This window comes from Pleurodeles waltl, chromosome 6 (genome assembly GCF_031143425.1).
Source record: "Pleurodeles waltl isolate 20211129_DDA chromosome 6, aPleWal1.hap1.20221129, whole genome shotgun sequence".
NCBI lineage: Eukaryota > Metazoa > Chordata > Amphibia > Caudata > Salamandridae > Pleurodeles > Pleurodeles waltl.
In genome coordinates, this window is record NC_090445.1 from 1,255,424,889 (window position 1) to 1,255,446,938 (window position 22,050).

General features: G+C 43.3%; 1 protein-coding gene across 1 annotated transcript in view; it reads right to left on the reverse strand.

Annotated features, from left to right (window-relative positions):
* Positions 1 to 22,050, reverse strand: part of LOC138301758 (cadherin-23-like) — a 1,629,754-nt gene that overhangs the window by 321,939 nt on the left and 1,285,765 nt on the right. The window contains exon 18 of the mRNA XM_069242267.1: positions 10,327 to 10,443. Within this exon, the coding sequence (XP_069098368.1) occupies positions 10,327 to 10,443 (117 nt within the window). The remainder of the gene's footprint in view (positions 1 to 10,326; positions 10,444 to 22,050) is intronic.

Sequence of the window (22,050 nt, forward strand, 5' to 3'; positions counted from 1 at the left end):
TATTACAGCTTAATATGATAAACAGTTTCAACGATAAAATGTGGAGTGAAATGTTGACTGAGAAAGTGCTGCTTAACATTGAGGAGCATTGTAGAGGATACATCGTAGCTAATCAGATGGATGAGACTTTTTCAATGCAGTTCATTATAATAAACATTTCAAACCACCAAAGGCGATTGTAATGCGGTGTCGATTGTAATGCGGTGTGCCTGCTTAAGGCCCCAGGCAGTCCCAGGCAAGTACAGGTTGGGAGCCTTGGCCACCGGGGAGAACGGGACAGCCGCGCAGCAGCAGACTGGCCTATCATCCCTGGGCCTCAGCAGGAGGGGGACATCGTGGGGCCAGACAGCCCTAGGATCACAGAGGGGCTCGGCTTGGTGGTGGTGTGGCGGTTAAGCAAGGGGGCCACAAGTACTACTGGAGGCCCCCTCCTTCTGCAGATACAGCTGGTCTCCAGTGTGTGTCTGCGGGGAAAGGTGCTGGGTGACCTGTTGGAGGCCAACACACACCACTATTATTGCTGGCCTTAGTGAGTGTTACAGGGCCCCCCCACTTGAGAGACGATAAAGGGTGTGCAGGTCACTGTCATATGGGATACACTTACACATTGTGGAGAGATGCCCTGAGTCACCAGTTCGGTCGCGTGCAATGCAGTTTGGAGGCTCTTCTGTTGCCTGAACCTGAAGACATATGGTCAGTGTCACCCAGAACTCTTTTCTGGGCAATTACCCCCTCACCCACTGTGAGAGACACACAAATCTGGTGTGATAGAGAGTTCCCTTGGCTGCCCAAGGGCTGGTCAGAGACATAAGGGTCTGTCGGCCCTGGTGGTTGGACTGTCCAGGACTTCGATTTACACCACTGCTCTTTTAGGCCTCTATCATCGGGTGAATGTTCCCCAATCGGTGTGTGGACGGTTGGTGGCATGGCGCCAGTGACGCAGACTAGGCATTTGGTGGGGAGTCTGTGGCTATGCTTAGCCATGGAGGGTTGTGTAATCCTTCACTACACTTTACCATGATGTGTCCTCTGGCATCCCCCCCCACTATAACTTCATCATGGTCTAGGATAAATGCGCGAAAGCAGCCTCCGAACAAAAGATTGATAAATTCCCTAAACATACTGGCCCGACGGGTGAGACGGGCTTGAGGGGAAGTGACTTCCTTTCAGATGGAGACCCACAGGTGTCTTCTATCCTACATGTGATTCAAGACCTCAAGGTTACTATGGAGGGAGAGACGGGGCAACTGAAAGTAGATCTCAACCTGATTAGATACGACTACCCACAGGGTTACTGAGGTCAAGAGTAGGGTGTTGACATTAGAAGATATGGTCACATCACATGAAGAACTATTGAGAACCCTAAAGCGCCTGCTAGGGCAACTACAGGCCTGTGATACTGAAAGGAGGTCACAAAGGAACAACCTCTGAGTATGGGGCATTCCTGTGGGGGTGGAGGGTCCCATGCCAATAAAATTCATGTGAGACTGGCTATCTAGCTAGGTACCCAAAGAAGACGGGTTGACCTGCTTCACGGTAAAACGAGCATACACGGCATTGACGGCAAAACCTCCTGTCGTGCCCCTCCTCGACCATTCATAGTACGATGCCTCAACTATGCTGACAGAGTCTGTCCTCTGGGCAGCACATAAGGTCGGTCAACTCATGTGCCAATCCTTCCCCATGATGGTTTTTTCAGATTACATCTTGAAGGTGCAACAAGGACTCCACTCCTTTCAAGATGCCAAGCAAAAACTGAGAGCTATGGAGATCACTTACGTGCTCCTCTTCCCTGCTCATTTGTATGTCATCTTCCAGGGGAAAACATTGCTCTTCGATTCTCCTGACGCAGTTTGGGACCAGATAGAGGAGAGGCTGCTATGGAGCAAAATGGACGCTTCACTGTTGGGGGGTGGGAAGGCTGGTAGGGCGCTGGAGGACTCCTGAGAGATTGGTGCATGGCCTTGAGAAAACTGGTCTCTGGGACCTGGCCACAAACGCTCCGGAAATGACTCACCCACACACCCGGTTGGCCAACCCGAGACCTCTGGTACTGATGATCAAGTACAAGAATCTTTGACTGTTTCATTACTTTCCTATGGTTGATAATGTGGGTGATCTAACTGTGCTTTATATTGTTGGGATTCACTATTGCTAACCAGGACCTCCTTGCCCTTTATTTAGTTGGGAACAGTTCTTGTTGGGATGGGGAATTTGTGTGAAAGGGCTGGTACATTTCACAAGAAAGTATGGTTGGCTTCAATCCCTAGATGCATCATGACAGGTAATTCTGGTTTACGAAGTATAGGTGGGTGTCGTGGGTTGGGGGTGATGTTGGGGTGTTGTTTTTGGTTTTATCACTTTGTCTGGTACTGAGAGTGAGTGAGGATGTATACATTGCACACACAGTCCTTAGACACCACATATACACACAATTTTCCAATGATTAATCTATATCCTTGAAGTATCCCTGGGCAGGGGCATTTGACCCTAACTATGCTCACCCTCCTATCCGGTAACGTCAATGGGGTGCTATATAAAGTTAAGGGGGAGGTGCTTGGAGCAGCCCTCTGGTTTAATGCAAACATAATATGGTTTAAAAAACCCATCTTATCTGCAACAAGTGCCCAATTCTGGCCCGCAGGGGTTACACTCAATTGTACCACCCAGGATTTCAATGTGGCTCTCGAGGCACAGCCACCCAGAATAGAGGATGCATTCCCTTTGCAGTTTCCAGTGTCTAACAGGATAGCTAAGACCTATACATAGTAGTGTTGGGCTTTCTTGATGGCTGTCCCCTCACTGATCTACCTTTACGCCCCACCTCCCCTTGCTTCAGACTTCCTGGTCAGGTTTGGCGATCTCATATTGGACTCGCTGGAGGGCCTGTGGCTAATCGGAGGGTCTTTAAAGGCATGTGTCATATGAACCTAGACCACTCTTTGACCACTGTGGGTGTGAGCTGCGGGCCCATGTTCCTCGTGAATTCTGCAAATAATTGGAACCTGATAGATATATGGAGGGCACACCACTCTGGAGCTAGGGGATACACCTTTTACTGGATGGCACACTGCTCCTTCTCATGCTTGGACTATGTTTTCATGCAGGGCTGGGAGGGCCATCGGGTTTTCGAGACAGGGCTAATGGCCGGGGAGTTCTCTGACCCATTAATGGTAATAGTAGCATTGTCGTGAGGCAGTGATGTGCCGAGATGGCATCTTAAACACTAGCTCGTCCAAAAGGAGGAATTTCAAGAGCTGCGCCAGCACACATGTCAACATTTCCTGGCTGATAACAAAGGATCTGTGACTTCTCACATTATGCTTTGGGAGGCACTGCATTGCATCTTTGCTGTTACTGCAGTTTCACTTGGCCCAAAGCATCTCCCCATTGGGGATACTGACTTTTACATGTTGGGGTGGAAACTAGATGTGTGCAAGATGGTATTACCTGTGGTTTCCTTCCTATCAAGCCTTGACTCAATCTTGTTTTCAATGAAAAATTCCTAGTCAAAGAACGACATGTTAGTTTCACTAACTTGCCTTGTGAAATACAGGTTCAAATCATTGATGTTAATATCTTCCACAAAGACCTTCTTCTTAGAGCGCCTCCAAATTACAAAAAAAACATCAATGAATCCTGACTACATGCTGGTCCCAAACAGCTTTCTTGGTCCCAAACAGCTTTAATATCTTCCACAAAGCCCTCAGCATTCTTCTCAGAGTCCCTTCAAATGACAAAAGATCGTCAATAAATGTTGACTACATGACTACATGTTGGTCCCAAACAGCTTGTGGTCAGTCCGAAATACCTAAATCTCCCACCAGCCCATATACAAACATGCAGAACTGGGGGCGAATTAGGTGCCCATCGCTGTACTACGCAGCTGGTGTAACAACTTCCCATCAAACTTGAAATAGTTATACTGCAAACAACGTTCTATCATGGACAATAGCATTTGAGTGTGTTTATATAACTTTAAAGGGGGCCCTGCAAAAAAAATTCCCACCACCTGCTTGCCTTCCATATGGTAAATGCATGTGTATCGTGTGGTCACATCTAATCACATAAGGAGATATTCATAAATCAACTTTAAAACATCGCCAGTGTCCTTCACATATGATGGCAGAGTTTTAATATAATCTTGAAGGAAATGATAGATATATTTAGAGGCTACTTGGAGGCTCAACTACATTATTAAGGGCCTTAGTAATCAACTACAATATAGGAGTTCTTGGGTGATCATTATGTAAAAACATGTACTCATCTTGATTCAACAGTTATTCTGCCAATCAATGAAATCTGCTTTGTATTCCCCCTTAATCGTAGCCATTTCAGTCCTGTCACATCTAGAATAACAATCTACACTATCAAGCTGCCTATAAGCCTCTTGTACGTTTCAACTGGCCATAGCACTATATTGCCCCTTTTGTCCGAATTTCTTATTAGCAGATCATCATGGGCCTAAAATTGCTTTATTAGCCTTCGATATTCCCAATCAAATGTATTCCTTGGTCATTTCTATTTGTTATATTCTCTATACTGCTTTTTCACAACATTAATTATGAGATCACTGAATGTGTCAACAGCACCTCGTTATGTGACTGGCAGAAATGAAGAGGGTGGCTTGAAATGTGTTTCTGCTTCTTCCCATACATGTAGTGGCTATACGTTCCTCAGTCACTGGTTCTACAGTACCAAGCATTCATTCTCCAAATCACTCAGTTCCTTCATAAGTGTTAAATCCACCACAGTCAAACGCTATTGGTCAACATTTACACTTGCTGTCACTGTTTTTGATTGTTTGTCTTTAAACATGTGGAATTTCATCAACTTTAATTTCCAGATTAGCTTAAAAATATCGCCCCTTGTCTGGCCGTAATTTAGCGAGCTCTCAGGGCAATGTGATAATCCCAAAGACAAAAATCTGCTTCTCTGCCCTATTCACAGATATTTCAGACAAATGTATTATGGTCAGAGACCAGTGCATCCTCTACATCGTTCTCCATGATTTTTTTGGATTTTAATTTGTCTTTATCCCAGCACTTGGCTTGCTTGCCCTGCCTCCGCCTCCTTCCTTTGAGTTTTTGGGCCTTTGATCTCGAGGCTACAACATTTGAAGCCTGTCGAGCCTTAAAAAATCCAACTCCTTGACGATAGTGGCCATCCCTGTTGCTGCTCCACAGGTCTCCGCACTCCTTGACTTTCTATATACACAGTTAAAAAGTTGAAATTATTTTATTTTAACATTATTTCCTATGGGGTTCTACTTTATGTCCCTGCCTCCATTATGTTCTATATGAAGGTCTGCAGTATGAGTGGATAGCCATATGCAGCACTGGACTTACTGTTACTAGTTGCAAATGGGAGGCCTACTCATTGTTATGTTGATGGAATTGAATCTATGTCCACTCTAGACAGGGTGAATCAAGTATAGAATACGTTTAAGAAGTGAATGGTAATGTGTGAATGGTTGACCACATTTGAAGCAATGCCATGATGTTGGATGCTGTACTGTGTGAACAATAGGAATATGTCACACTGTAAGCATTCTACTGCTAACAATTGTAAAGCTCATGGATCGGATCTTTAATCAGTGCAGGCTTGCCAATAGGTTTGTTCAAGTATAGGCATTAAGGAAAATTATGTAGCTTTTGATGGTGAAAACCCCAGAAATGAACTAGTTAATACCCAGTTCGTGATGGATGTTACAGACCTACATCATATTTGGATGTATTTGCAAATTCCAATGGCTCATCCTTCGATACTGCACTGCAAGATGTCTTCCGGTGAGTGGTGAACCATAGAAGGAAGACAAACTCATGGGAGTCAGGCGTGATTTGAGATGTGGATACTGAAAACACAATGAGTGCTTAGTTTGTTTAAAAAACATACAAACAAAAGGTGCAGGGACCCAAAGGCAAACAATAAAGTATGAGACCAGTGCTGCTAAATGCTCAGGTGGCTGAATACCAGAGCTGCACAGTCTTAATTCAGCCTCATGTCTCTTTTTCTACAAAGCAACATTTAGTTTAGTTTTATCTCAACGATGCAGCTTCCTTTTCATTCCTGCGTTCTCAAAGTATTTCAAAGTCTGGTGATGTAAAAGCAGTCCTAGTACTCATTAAGCATTGGCAAAGCCAATAGGTTCAGCATGGCTAAATGTTTGGTGTGATGTAGAGTGGCATAGAGGATAGTGGTGCAGAGGAAAGTAGAGTGGAGTTGCGTAGAGTTGCATACAGTGGTGTGCTGTAGAGTGGTGAGTAGTGGTGTAGAATAGTATGGAGCAGAATGGCCTTCAGTAGAGTGGTGTGATATAGAGTGGAGTGGCATAGAGTGGTGTAAAGTGGAGTGCAGGGACTAGAGCGGCATATATTAGAGTGGAGAGGCATCAAGTGGCGTAGAGTCTAGTGGTGCATAGTTTCATAGAGTAGAGTGGCGGGAAGTGGGGAACAGTAGAGTGGCATATAGTACTGTGGAGCGCAGTGGCATGGAATAGACTTGGCATAGAGTGGAGTGCTATAGAGTGGTGCAGCACAGAGTAGCATTGTGCGACGTGGAGTGATATAGAGTGATGTGTAGTGGCATGGAGTAGAGTGGGGTGGAGAAGAGAGAAGTGCCATAGAGTTGCATAGAGTGGTGTATAGTAATGGAGTGGCATAGAGTGGAGTGTCAAAGAGTGGAGTGGCGTGGAGTAGAGTGGCATGGAGTGAAGTTGTGTGGAGGGGAGTTGCCTAGAGTGGAGTGTCTAGAATGAAGTGGATTGGTGTAGAGTGGTACGGAGTGGGGTAGAGTGGAGTGACATAGGGGGTCATTCTGACTTTGGCGGGCGGCGGACGCCGCCCGCCAAAGTAACCCCGTCGAAAGACCACAGGGGTAATTTTGACTTTCCCGCTGGGCTGGCGGGCGACCGCCAAAAGGGCGCCCGCCGGCCCAGCAGGAAAGACCCTGCAACAATGAAGCCGGCTCCGAATGGAGCCAGCGGAGTTGCAGGGGTGCGACGGGTGCAGTTGCACCCATCGCGATTTTCACTGTCTGCAAAGCAGACAGTGAAAATCTTTATGGGGCCCTGTTAGGGGGCCCCATGACACCCGTTCCCGCCATCCTGTTTCTGGCGGTGTAAACTGCCAGAAACAGGCTGGCGGGAAGGGGGTCGGAATCCCCATGGCGGCGCTGGAGGATTCTCCGGGCCAGGGGAAATCCGGCGGGAAACCGCCGGATCCCCTTTTCTGACCGCGGCTTTACCGCCGCGGTCAGAATGGCCCTGGAAGCACCGCCAGCCTGTTGGCGGTGCTTCCGTGTCCCTGGGGGCCATAGTGTAGTGTGGTGTAGAGTAGAGGGGAGTGGCATGGAGTGGCATACATTTGAGTGGTGTGGTGTAGAGTGGCAAAGAGTAACATAGAGTGAAGTTGATAGGGAAGTGGAGTGGTGTAGAGTGGCATGAAGTGGTGGTGTAGAGTGGAGTGACATAGCGTAGTGTGATGTAGAGGGGAGTTACATAGAGTGCATGGGGTGGCATCAATTCGAGTGGTGTGGGGTAGAGTGGCAAAGAGCAGCATAGAGTTGAGTGGGTAGGGAAGTGGAGTAAAGTGGAGTGGCGAAGAGTGGAATGTCGTAGTCAAGGGAAATAGCATAGAGTAGACTAGTGTAGAGTGAAGTGGAATACAGTGGAGTGGTGTAGAGTGGAGTGGCATAGAGTAGAGTGGTGGTGAAGTGGTGTATAATGAAGTGCAGGGGTGTAGATTGGCGTGGCATGGAGTGGAGTTGCATAACATAGAGTTGATTGGCATAGAGTGAAGAAGTGTTGAGTGTAGTGTCATAGAATAGAGTGGAGTGGTGTAAAGTACAGTGGCAAAGAGTGGATTGGTGAAGAGTTAAGTGGAGTGGTGTACAGTGGAGTGGCATATAGTGGAGTGGCATAGTCTAGAAAGGGGTAAAGTAAAGTGGAGTGGTGTAGAGTGGAGTGGCATAACGTAGATGGGAAACTGTAGGCTAAAGTGGAGAAGAGTAGATTGGCATGTAGTAGAATGGCGTGGAGTGGTGTAGAGCAGAGTGGCATAGAGTAAATTTGAATGAAGTGACATGGAGTAGAGTGGAGAGACAAAAAGTGGAGTGCCATACCTTAGTATTGTATGGAGTAGAGTTTCATAGAGTAGAATGGAGTTTGGAGTGGCGTGGAGTGGGGTGCCATGGAGTGGCATACAGTGGAGTGAAGAGGCATAGAGTGTGTGAAGCGGAGTGGCATAGATTGGGGTGGAGTGGCTTACAGTAGAGTGGCATAGAGTAGGGTGGAGTGAAGTAGAGAAATGTAGAGTTGAGTGATGTGGAGTAGAGTGGAGTGGCTACAGCAGAGTGACGTGGAGTGGCATAGAATGGAGTGGTGTAGAGCAGAGTGATGTAGAGTCGAGTCAAATGAAGTGAAATGGTGTAAACTAGAGTGGTAGGGAGAGGAGTGGAGTGGCAGAGAGTGGCATGGAGTGTAGTAGCATAGAGTAGAATGGAGTGGCATACAGGGAAGTGATGTAGAGAAGTATTGTGCAGAGTGATGTGGCATAGAGTAGAGTGGAGTGGCATGGAGTAGCCGTGCATGGAGTATATTGGAGAGCTGCAGAGTAGCATGGAGTGGGTTGGTGTGGCGCAGAGTGCATGGGTGTAGAGTGGAGTAGAGTAGAGTGGGGTACAGTGAAGTGGAGTGACATATAGTGGAGTGACCCAGTATGGAGTGACATAGAGTAGAGTGGCATTGAGTAGAGTTGTGTGCAGTGTGGAGGAACAGACTAGGGTAGAGTGGTGTGGTGTAGAGCGGAATGGCATTGTGTGGAGCGGAGTGGCATAAGGTAGAGTTGAGTGCAGTGACGTAGAGTGGGGTGGCATAGAGTGGACTGGCGTGGATTAGATTTGATGGCATAGGGTGGCGTAGAGTGGAGAGGCGCTGACAATTGAAGAGTGGAAGAAAAGGAGGCATCAAACAGATTTAGTATCTAGTTAGGCGATTTGGTAAAGAGTGACAATGCCTTTGGAAATTTTAAAAAGTGGCAGACTTCCAGAGGAAGAACAGAAAAGGAGGTGTGACAAATGTATTTATTGTAAACATTTAAGAAATTTCGAACTTCATCACTGTCTGATCCTGAGTAAAAGGTAGACAAGGCCTTTTACTCAGGATCAGACAGTGCTCTCTCTCCATCTGATACTGTGTGAGTTCACACTTTCGTGGAGGCCGTTTTATGCACAGTGTAAAGATAAAGAGAGTGTACATATTTATGAATTTGAGAGCTACAGAAAAAGCTACTCTGAAGTGCAGCAGGAATCACAAAATGCCAAAAGGAACAGTACAGAGAGTGGTAAATTGTAATCGGGCGAATCGTCTCTGTACGTGTTGTAGTTTGAGTCTTTATGATGTATTTAGTTAGTTCTGTGCCCAAGCGCGTTCGGTTTCCGAGTGTGCTCGAGGTTATAGTCAAGTTAAGTTGTTTTGATGTCATTTTATTTATGTTCAAAAAAGGTGCCTCATGTATTTATTATGTTCAATGTGGCATGTGTAATGTTTAACTATGAAAGTGTTTTGAACTGAATCGTGGTGTCCTTGTCCTCTGAGAAATCAGTTGACACAAGGTCCTGAGGATTACAGCAGCACGAGTTGCGGGCTCTTTTTATCTTCAATGGAAATAAACTTTGTTTTTGCAGATCTGTTCGTTTCACTGTGGAATTTATTGCTTCACATGGAAGACTGGTCCACAACAGTAGCGACCTCCAACACTTGAACAATGAAGGTGAGAAAGGAGGCTTAGAGGAGGGGCAGTAATTAAAAAATGTGCATTTTTCAAGAAAACTATTTCTCTGTGTATGATGATAAAAAAAGCTCATGGTGCCCTGTCCTGGCATTCATCAGTGTGATTAGTGGGCGAACTCCATGTTTTCAGGGATACTTTTATCTTGTCCTGGGATTTTGTAACAACCTTTTGCATTTTAGAGTTATATTCTTGCCGCGTGCCAACAAACCACCCAGTTTAAGAGACCTGAAAACAAAGATTTTAATAAGTAAAGACTTGTATTTGAACATGGGTCAGTAAATATGCTATTACAATTTGGTGACGTTAGATACTATGAAACATGTGGGTCACACGCCCTTTTCCAGACCCCTCTGAGGGTGGTAAACGGATTACAAGATATGTCAATTCATTGTATCAATATGTGTTATATGGTAATCGGACTTTAGACCGGAAGCCATTAAAAAAACACTGTCTAATGTCTTACTAATGTTACCGGAAGCAAACAGAGCAAAAGCGAAAGGAGAAACTGAAACGAGTTTTAAAATGAATTAGGCACCTGAGCGAGCGTTGATGCGAAACTGCGGCGCACCATCCAAGGAATAGATAATAGAGTCCTGGCCAAATTCCCTGGACCGGTCCAAATCAGTGGCATTCAGGAACAGCACCGTTGCTCCTGCAAGCAGAAACGGAAAGAGCAAATTATAGACATTTTCTAACATTTCCTTCCTCCTTGCTGTAACTGAAACCTCACTTGTCACTACATTTACAAACATCTGCGCACATGAAAGTCAAACACATATGGCAGCTATGAACTAGCATCTCCTGCTTCACAACATGAGGATCTCAGTGGTATTTCTGTGACTAGGTTACTCTTGTGACTGTAAATAAGCGATTGATAGATTGTTCACCTTTCTAAGCGTTATGGACGCTAGTCACAAAAAAACTCTTAAAAGTATAGCAGAGATTTGCATCTTCCCCTGACCATACTTTTGTATTTTTTTCTATTCACAAATATTGCCAGAACTAAGTCCCTTGGCTGGAATAAATCTCTGACCATTTCCAGTGTTGAAATGGGTCAGAGAGGTGTTTTAGAATGCCCACAAATTTACATGTTTTGTGTGTTAGCATACTTTCAAGGCAAACTAAGCTTGGAGCTACCACTCCCCATCCCTTGAGTGGGATTTACTACTGAAGATTTCTCTGCACTGTAGGCAGTTAAATGCTGCACAAGTCTATGTTTTTACACCGACCACGAAATCCTTTGGAGATTCCACACAAGCTCAAAGCAGTATTTTTGGTTGCAAACTTAAATTTCGTTACGCTACTGTTCCCATGAATTTGTAATACCAATGTTGTCAACAAACACAATGTTGCATCCGTATGGTTATCTACCAACATTTGGACACCTTTTCCCACTCTTGCTACACTTATAACCTTACACCTACTTGAATTAGATAAGTGTGATATAATAAGCACAGAAGAGTGCCACACACACCTCCATGTTAAGGAGGTTCAGGGGCAGGGTTTTTTCACACATAAATACATTCTCCTTGTCTACACCTGCGTGTCTAAATTGTTTGTTAATAGGACTTATAAGATGTTGAAGCATACTTGACAACAGGACTATAGGTTAATAGCATAACAATGAGGTCTGCTCCTGTTAAGGGCAAAAAGCATACATGATTGTTGAATCAGTTGTGAGACCCAAGTTCTTCTCTCACCAAAGACTTTGCGTGTAACTTCCCACAATATTCCTTAGTAATAATTTACATAGCAGCATTTTGCTCTGACGATCCAATTGCTCTTTTCTGGTGAGACAAATCCATGAAGTCTACTTAAGTACTTTAGTTTGTAGCTAATGCTCAGCAGATTACTATTTTAATGACTATCTTTTAAAATGTGCAAATCATGACAATAAATCAGGAATATTTTGCAAATTATATTAGTGGCAATATGTTTTGTAAAACTAAGTCAATTACGTCTATGTGAATATCCACCAAAAGTTAACTGCAGGAATGCAGAGGCACTGAAGGAAAATAGAGGCTATGATCCAGGGGAAAGACACACACAAGGTGATCAAGGCAAGCTATTGAATAGTAAGCAAGCAAATGAGAGTGACAAGCAATGGTAACCAATGGAAAGCAATGAATGGGTTTTAAGCTTTAAGCCCACTCTAGGTTCTTGGTAAACTGATAATAGGTATTTAGCAATCAGACACCTTGCTGTGTCTGGTACAGTTGACTTAAAAGGGATTAATAGTATGTACTTAGACAATTCTACTTGACTAATGATTGGACTGAATGAGATTATGCAGAATAGACAGCTTTTAAGGGCCACAGCAGGTGGTTGGAAATGTTGTTTCTAAAACGATTACTAAAAAGATTACTAAAACGCACACATTCTAATAGCATAATGTCAAAACAATTAGGACAATATTTAGGAAATGTCTGTAAATAGCTCTTGCATGACTCTAAAAATATTTTACAATTATTCAATTGCAACCTGTGATTATGGTCTGAGGAACTCATGAAGTGACCACCAAATCTCAATAAGAAATGGGCAATCTTCTCCCCCTCCTTGAATGGAGATTTAGCAGCAGCGGTTGACTGCATTCAAACTTCTTTCCAAAGTTGTGGATGTCATCCCTTCTGCCTTGCATTCCTCTACACAACCTGTTACACCAGGTGCTGAGACACGTTTGTGGCCTGGTGTGGCACCCAAACTATGAACCAATTAGGCCAAACTGCAAATGTCTTGTTGCTTGTTTCATTGATGGCCAGAAAGAACTTTGAACATCATTAAAGGTTATTTGTCAGCCCTTTCACCCTTTTTGCATTTGCAAAACCACCTCTCATTTAAATCACTTGCAATCTTGGGGTTTCCTAAAAATTTGACACGTTTTCTTCTAAACCCTTCATGATGCTGCAGCAGGATCTCAATTTGGTCCTCACTTCCCTTGTGTGTGCTCCCTTTGAACCACTGCACAGCTGCCTACTATTCCTCCAAACTCTGAAGACTGTATTCCTGGTAGTGATAACTTCAGCTTGTTATATAAGCATCCACCATACACCACCTTTTTTCCGGATAAAGTGGTGTCGAGGACCAGGCCTACCTTTTTGCCAAAGTTCACGACCTTCTTTCACATTTAACAATCCATCACTTTCCCAACTTTCTTTGCTCTGCCTCACTTCTTGAAAGAGGAGAGTCTTCATTGGCTGGACACCAAGAGAGCCTTAAGCTTTTATAATGGTTGCACCAAAGAGGTGGATGATCAGCTCTTTGTGGAGTTCTCTGGGGCAAAGAAAGAGAAGGAGGTGCAGAAAAATGCTCATTCAAGTTGGATAGTAGGCTGCATTAAGATCGGCTGTGACCTGGCCAAGAAGCAACCTCATTCTGGGAGCTCATTCTACCAGTTGCAAGGCTGGTACCACTGCATGTGGAGCACCTGCTCTTGATATCTGCAATTTGTGATGTGGGCATCCATGCACACATTCAAGAAGCGCTATTGTCTTTACAGACAGGTCTGATGGGAAAGGCACTTCACCTATACAGTCCTGCAAGACTTCCTTGATCCATGCCATACCACAGTACCACCACTTGGGATTATGTATGTGTTATGTATTCTAAAGTGAAGGATATGTGGTTAGAAGTACCCATAAGTAGAACAAGTTACTTACCTTCAGTCACGCTCTTCTGGTGGGTAGTCTAGCTAACCACAGATTCCTCACTGCCCTTCCTCCTCCCAATTCTGGTGATTGTCTCTTTTCCATCTAAAAAAAGTCCCAAAGTAAAGATATGCACACTGGATCCTCTGATAATTGTTGGGCTTTTTTCCTGAGGGCTCAGACAGAGTCAAGAGGTCAATGTGCAGGGGAGGTGTGAAGTCAACATAGAGATGCCCAGCGCAACCTATCGCCACACAGGAGCCATGAAATTCAAATCTTTCAGACCCAGTAAGGCACCTGGGGATATTCTAAAGGAGAGAAATATTCTGTTAGAAGTATCCATCAGAAAATGTTGCACTATTTTGCATTAAAGAACAGTTCAGACTTCCACAGATAACCAAATACTATGACTACCATAGAAGGCTACTGTAGGATATTGGCTAACGCTCCAGTCTTGGGAGGGCTTGAAAACATTAGGAAAATCTTGGAGTGTTAATGGGTTCATAGACCACACAAACTTAGGGTCAGTGCTTTGATTAAAATTCCTTGGGGGGAGCTGCTGCACTCCAACAGCCCCTCAGGCCGTGTTTGTAAAGTTGATGGTGCCAACTACCCATTTTGGGGGTCATCTCATGCCACAAATTACATAAACAACAAAGCCCCTTAGGGCATTTTTGGGTTCTTCTCCAGGAGCATTGAATATTATCATACTGCCTCTCCAGCTGAGCCAGGGAGAGCTGCATAGGTTTTCTTTTTGATTTTTAAAATCTTTTTGGGGGTGCCCCATCCAACGCAGGCACCCACATGCCTCAATTTGTTTGGAGACAGCTCAGGGAACCCACCCCTCGTTGACCTGCTGGCTCCTGAGCAGCCAGAATTTCCGTGTTCGGCCACTGGAGCCGGACCTTTGTTCTCCTGGTGCTAGCTCCTGAGGTGGCTGTGAGCTCCCCACAGAGACTGTGGCAGGGAGCAAGGGAAAGGTCACCATTATTGGGGTGGCAACGAAGCTCCTTCAGTACTGTGGCGTCAGTTCCTAGGGAGATGAGGATGGGGAAAAGTGAATTTGTGGATTAAATAAATAAATTGTGCAAGACCCCCACGCCCTGACCCACCCTTGGGGCAGATTTAGAAATGGCAGCAGAGTCCCACGTGCTGCGTTGCCAAAAAAGTCAAATGTCACCAAACTTGAAAATGCCACAACTTGGGGCCCTTTGGGCTGATTTCAATGATCGTGGGCTAATTTTACTACTGGTGGTGCACTCTAATCACCAGGGGCAGTTGCAGAAGACCCTCTCACCTCGAAAGTGGTGCAGTCCTCATGCAGCTGATTCTCCTACTCCATGCATCAGCATTTCTCCGGGCCTGGGTTTCTACGCAGAAAAGGCCAGGACTTTCCCCCTACTAGTCCTCAGGAGGCTTAAGGGGGCCAGTCTTACTGTCTCTTGGGGAGACCCACTGGTCCTGGGTCAACTGGGCAAGGTCCTTAGTCCTTTCTGGCCATCAGGGGGTTCCTTCTTCAACTTCTCCATGGACAGTCCCACGATCTAGCTGCCAACTGCAGAGAAATTGCCAGGTAAGAGAATATCTCCCCCTTGTGCAAGAGTTTTTAATGGGAAGAGAAAGGTTCCAAAAGTCAGGCACCCCTGGACAAACCTAGGGTGCCACATCACCTCTCCACCCCTATCCCAACCTCCTGTACAGCGTGCTAGGTCAGGTCAAAATGGGGTCATTCAGGAGTCACTGGTCATATCTGCTGCTCAGGTCTCAGCTCTGCCCCTCTCTGACATCACTGCCAGGGTCTTTCACTTCAAAAGTTCAAAGAGAGCCCCATCCTGAGTTGGCTCCAGTTGTATGGGCTTTTTCCTTTGTTCAGTGGGCTCGGGCAGTCCCATCCTTGGTACAGTGTGACAGCTAATGAATGGATGCAATCATTGTACCCCACCCCTTTCCTTCTCAGGAGCTGGGTGAAGTACTGTTAATTACTACATTTGTGTGGGACGGCCTTTGTTCCTGCTGCTAGAGAGATATGTAATTAACCTGGCACAGCAGGATGGCAAAATGCCCAGGCTCTGATACTGAGACAGATGATTATTAACAATTCAGGATGATCCAGAACGTTTACAGATATCACTTTGGAAATTACAGAATTTATTTGTCCGCACAGGTTACACCCCAGTTCGAGGTGTCAATGGTCTCTGTGGGCCAAAGGGAAACAAAACAGCACTCTAAACTAGTTCCCTCCCTATGTGTATATTAAAGTGCCACTAAAGACAATACAATGAATCAAACTGACTTTCCCTATTAGTATACACTAACATTATAAGGCCTATCCCAGTTAAATATCTAATCCTGCAGAGTCCCCATTGTGCCAGCTACCTGTGGACAGTTACCGGGCTGCGACAACAGTAGTCTCTCACACGCAGCTCACACAAGCATGTTCACATGTGTTCATGTGTATCCAGCCAAGTGCCCTTAACCATGCTGCGTAGCAATGGCCTTCTCTTAAAAAGCGGACACTGGCGATAAACTCATGCAGTCCATTTACCATGTGATTACCATGGGTATGACACACGGGACTGAGACTTACCAACGGTAAGTCCAAAACTTGGTGATCCAAAAAGCAAATAATCCAGGTGTACTAAATAGGTAGAACTCAATTGCAACTGTTACGATAATCCAAATGTGATAGAATGCTTCAAAGCCATATGAAAGACTTCTGTCAATTATTTGTCAACAAGTGAAAAGAGTTTTCGTTTTGCCACTGAAGGATTCCACTAAATAATTATTATAATTTGTGAGTCAGTCAGTAGTTAAACAGTGGCTTGGAGGAATGTCCCCACCCTAACAAGAAGTTACTCCTTGCCTTATGTCTTCACAAGTAGGACTTTGAATTTGACATTGTTTTTTGAATGGTCCATATCACAGCCTGTTGCAGATTAGGTGGTTGACAGCTCTGTCATGGCCTGCATGGCATATACCATTCAAAAATATGGTGCCCACTCGTAATGGAGTAGATTGGGCTTCGTTAGATCAGTCAGTTGCCAAAGAAGGCTGGAGATACATTACTGCATTTGAAGAACTCCAAAACCGTCCACTCCCCGTTTATCCTCAGCCTGCTTCCTCTTACCCAGCATCGCCACTTTACTCAGTGAAACTGAGAAATAAATGCCTATTGGCCTGTAGGCTTTGGTTTCTAAGAGGAGAGAACTGCAAATGTTTGTCTATCATTCAGTATGCTTGTGACTCGTGCTTTTATTTTTATTTTTTATGATCGACTTCAAGATTAGAAGGGGATCACTAACTGCCAATGTCACGAATTCAAGATTTTTCCATTCTGATGAAACTCTAAGATGTACTTGATGTCATTTTTAATGGGGCTTTTTGATATTAGTGCATTGACAATTTAGTCTAGCGAAATCACTGTTTTAGGTAGTCTTGTTGTAGTGTGTTTATAAATAGGCTATCATACATTCTATACAGAACTAAAATAGTATACCGATTATTGTCTGTGAGACTACACAGATCGTCTTATTAGATAGTGTCTGGGGATATGCAGGAAATTAAATACAAAAGTGTAATAACTAATAATTTATGTGCTGATATGGCCCTGAGCTATACATTTAGAACTTTTGGTATAATACCAGCATTTGTGCATTTTAGAAAACCTATAGATACTAGAACATTTCATAAAAGCGAGAAGCAGTCGACGGAATCAGTCGAGGATTTTGGCCACACTTGCTGCATTTTTAGCCGTGGGTGGACCATCAGCAGCAAAATAACTTTGGGATATCAAGTGACCTGCATTTGGATGGACTTGGAGGTTCTTACGTATAACTACAGTTCTGTGCTTCTCTCTGTTCCCTTCTTTTTTAACTCTCTTCACCCGTTTATGCTCTCACTCTTCCATCACTGAATCCTTTAGAATTGCAAACCTCTAGGCAGTATAGCAACATGTGGAGCACTACACCATGGCTCTGGTCAGGCCTGCCTCCTCCATCTTAGTTGCTGAGAAGTTGAATGTGAAAGGTACAGAATCTTGTTAAATACAAGAGGTAAATAGGCAGCCAATTAATCCTGTGAAATGATGCACAGCTGATGGCTGGTAATATCATTTGAGCTATTGCACGCCTATTGAATGGTCACATTTATTGCAACAACTTCAAGTGCTTGGTGAAAAGTAGCGCTAATTGCTGGAAGTTGCTGTTCATGTCAGTAAGCCAAACTTTGCTCAGAGTAGAGTTAGAACAAAAAGAAATTGAATTTAAATTGGTCAGATGATAGGGTGGAAGGTCACCTTTTTGTTCATCATATCATAAAATATTTGCAAGATGTAGTTGGCAAATGACGAGTTAAAGAGAATAATTTCAAAGAACCACGGAAGAAAGGAATACTAAATGATTTTGGAAGTGACAAAGGATCAATGAATAAAAAGCCTTTCACCGACAGATTGTCCAATACATGGTGCATGCAGTGTTAAAAAATGTACACCCCTTGGCATAAATAGTTCTGTGTTAAATCAGAGAGGGTAACCAGAATTGGCACTAAATAAAAAACATGGCGAGGAATCAGCGAAGTTGACTTTCATTCTAATAACTTTTAAGTTAAACAATTATAATAATTTGAAAGTGAAAAATAGGGAAACGTACATAAATGGATGCAAAATGAAATAGGCATGCATTTTGACATAAAAGGTGTGGTGTCTTGCAAGTTTTAGGGTGGAATCATCCGTTCGGACTCTGTAGCAATGTGACGTAATCGCTAGAATAAAATGTAATGAAAGCTTGGTTTAGAATGTTGGATTACGTGTGATTTACAGCTCTGTGTGTGCATAAAAATTTGCGGTTACAAAGGCCTGTGAGGACGCTACAACTGGAGACGAGATAGCGAATAAGTAACCTGAAGAAGGGTAGAAATCGAGTTTTCCATGGTCCAGGCAAACTGCCTGTGCATGCAATGTGTGCCTTCGTTGAAATGCCGAGTCGACGGTTGGCATATGTGGAGTTAAGGCTCAACTTCAGCCAGTGTGAAGCATTTTAAAATAAGGAAAGCTTCACTGAAAAGTCTACCTATTGTTTACAGCCAAAGTCATAATAAATGGTACCACGCTGCCACGCAAATAATGTTATATAGAGTACAGAGCGTTAACTCTGACGGCGTATACAACCTGGCTTACAAAGCACAATCAAAGATAATTATAACTAGCCAAAGAAAGTTGCAAACAGAAGCACTGCAGGTAGAGTAGAGATCAACCAGGTGTCATAAAATGCAAACTGACATGTAGAAAAGAGTAACTAAATTACTAACTGAGCCCGCTAGAGGGAGTCATTGTGCCACATCATTCAACAAAGTGACTCAAGGAGAAGTGCTCAGGGTTGTGCTTACAGAGCTGCTATACCCAAAGCAGTTGCCTACCAGGCTGCAGAGTGGGGCTCAGAACAACTTCATAGGTCTTCAAAGAGCAAAGAGTTGAAAACAACAATTAGATTTGTAAAACTTGACAGCTAAGAGAAAAGACACAGTTTCAATTAATGTCAAGGACGAACCTGAAGCCCACAAGTCAAAGGACTTCAGAGAAAGTTTGCATAAAAATGATCATCAAACAGTGCCAGAGAGCATGCTACTCTAAACTTCAGTAAGTTCCACACTACGTTACAAGGATGCCACCTTCTTGAAACCACCCCCACCTTTTGATACTGCGGAAAATGAAAATATTGTGATAGATGAATTGCTTGGATAGAGACATTGGAGTATGTCATTGATGTACTTGAAGAGATTATAACAGAAAGATTATCAAGTATATAATGTTTTGCTACTTCTTTTACACCAACCATAGCTTGTGATGGATGGTGTAAAAGAATTCGTAAAAAATGGAAAGAACTGACAAAAAAGTCACGTACCATCAGATTAAAAGCACCAAACATTAATTAGGAACAATACATTTTCAGTCAAGAAATGTCTAAGAGTTGGTGAAACCATTGATGAGTTTGTGGAAAGACTCGATGCACTCACCAAACATCGTAAGCTCAATATATTTAATAACAAAGAAGCTATGTGTCTTAGAGTTATTGATGGATGCTTGTCAGATGTATCCAGATGATAAATGGTTAGAAAAAGTCTTAGTCTGGAACGAGTGTTGATGACTGCCAGGGTTGAGGAGATTGCTGATAAACAAGCTGCTGACATGAAGGCCAGAGGTTCCTAGAGAGAATCAGTCATGAGTGTGATAAGTAAGCCGAAACAAAAGACTGAAGGACACAGAGTGATGTCCACATATAAAAGGAAGTTATCTTTTAAATGTGGATTTTTGATTACACACAAAGGGACTTGCCCCGCCATTGGACAGATATGTATAGGCTGTGGGAAATAGAAACATTTTGTGACATTGTGTAGAGCGAAGGAAAAAGTAAGTGCATCACAGCACAAAGACACAGTGGTACCAGAACAATCCAGAAGCAACATTCCATTTGCGCCACCAAGGCTAAGTAGCAACAGCAGTTGAGGCAAATTGATACTAAACGAAGTTGATCATCATCTAACTCATCATCAAACAGTTCTTCTGTTTCAATATAAAGTGAAAGTGAAGAAAGTGACTGTGCCATGTCGATGTTTACCTCAGAAAAGTGCGCATGTTGGACTTGATGCATGTGAAAAAAATGTTAGTCAAAGAAAAGTCGACATGCCAAAGCAGCAAAATCATACAAACACTGTCCAAAATTACATTGAAAATAAACGGTTGTTCAATACCTTTCAATATCGACAGAGGTACATTGTTAAACATAATGTCTAAAGGGAAATACAACAAATTGTCTCCATTACCGCAGCTTATGCCATCAAAGACCAAAGTGTACAAGGGCTGTATCAGTGCCTTTAAATAAGGCAAGGTTTATTTGTAGCAACAGTGAAACAAAAGAATACAAAGGTACAAGCACTGATCCATGTGTTTCAAGGTACAGTGTCAAGTGCCTATTTACTCAGCTTCAGTATGGCTACTGATATGGGACTAATTTCTGTGAACTAGAGCATGAATGCTCATAACAAAATAGTAAGTCGATTCCCTTCATTGTTTCATGAATTAGGTAAGCTTACGAGCATGAAAGTAAAACTCCATATTAATGAAGATGTCAGTCCTGTTCCTCAGAGGCACTGACAAATTACTTTTCATTTACAAGAAGCTGTTGAAAAAGAACTTGAATCACTATTAAACACGGCATTATTGAGAGTTCCACTTTTCCAATACCATGGATTTCTCCCATTGTAGTAGTGCCCAAAAAGGACAGTGAAGGAGCTGTATGCATCTGTGTTGACATGCATCAGGCAAACAAGGCAATTGGACTAGAACAATACTCATGTCCACATATTGCAGACATGATAATGCAATTGAATGGTGCAAAGGTCTTTTCTCACCTAGATTTAAATAAAGGTTATCACAGGTTGGAACTTGAAGAAAGTTGCAGGTACAGCACAACCCTTACTACACATGTTGGTTTGTTTTAATAAAAAATAATTAGATTTGGTGTGTCATTGGCTGCAGAACATTTTTTAGATGGCATTCCGCATATCATATAACCTGTTATGAATGTGTTCAGTTATAGCAATGACATTAATTTTTGGAGATACACAGAAGGAGCACAATAGAGTTCTCACACAAGTATGTTGTTTACTCAGTGATGCAGGATTGACTTTGAATGCAGACAAATGTGAGTTTCATCAAGACAAAACTAAAATTCTTTGGCCACATCATTTCTGGGGGGCTGTATGACACTTTACCCTGCAAAAGTACAAACTCTGTCAAATGCTGATCCCCGACAAGAAGTTTCAATGGTACATTACTTTCTTGGCATGGCTAGTTACTTGTTCAAGATAAGTTCAAGTCTTTGCCACTGTTAGTTCTCCATTATGAGAATTGACAAAGAAAAATGTTTCCTCTCAATGGTCACAAGAATGTGAGAAAAGTTTAAAGAGAATTAAACACGCCATTAAAAATGCTACTGAAATGTCATACTTTAATCCCAAGGTTCATACAGAGGTTGGTTTTGATGCCAGCCCGGTTGGGTTAGGCTCTATCCTTGCACAGCATAGTGGACACCCAAATGCTCGACTGCATTTTTTCGACTATGCTAGTAGAAGTTTGTCCCAAACAGAACATGCTTACTTATAACCTGAGAAAGAAAGTTTGGGTACAGTATGGGCTTGTGAACGTTTCCATATATTCCTGAACTGAAAGCCTTTCACGCTGGTAACGGATCATCAAGCTCTACTGACCATCTTTGGCAATCCAAAATCCAAGATGCCTCCTCGCATTGAACGATGAGGGCTCGGATTGCAAGAAATTTGATCATTCATTGTCCAGAAAAAGATCAAAATCTTGCTGAATAATTTTTGAAAGTGCCGATGCAAGGTCACAGTACTCCATCCAAGCTTACTGAAGCCTACATTAATTTCATCATCAAGTCAAATACAGCAGCTGCTATTTCATTAGCCCAGATTGTCACTGCCATGAGACATGATAGTGACATGCTGAAGTTAAAGGAGATATCTACACATCATTTGTGGAACTGACACACCTGACCTCTCAGCAATAATGGTGAATATCAAACACACTAAAATGTCAAGAT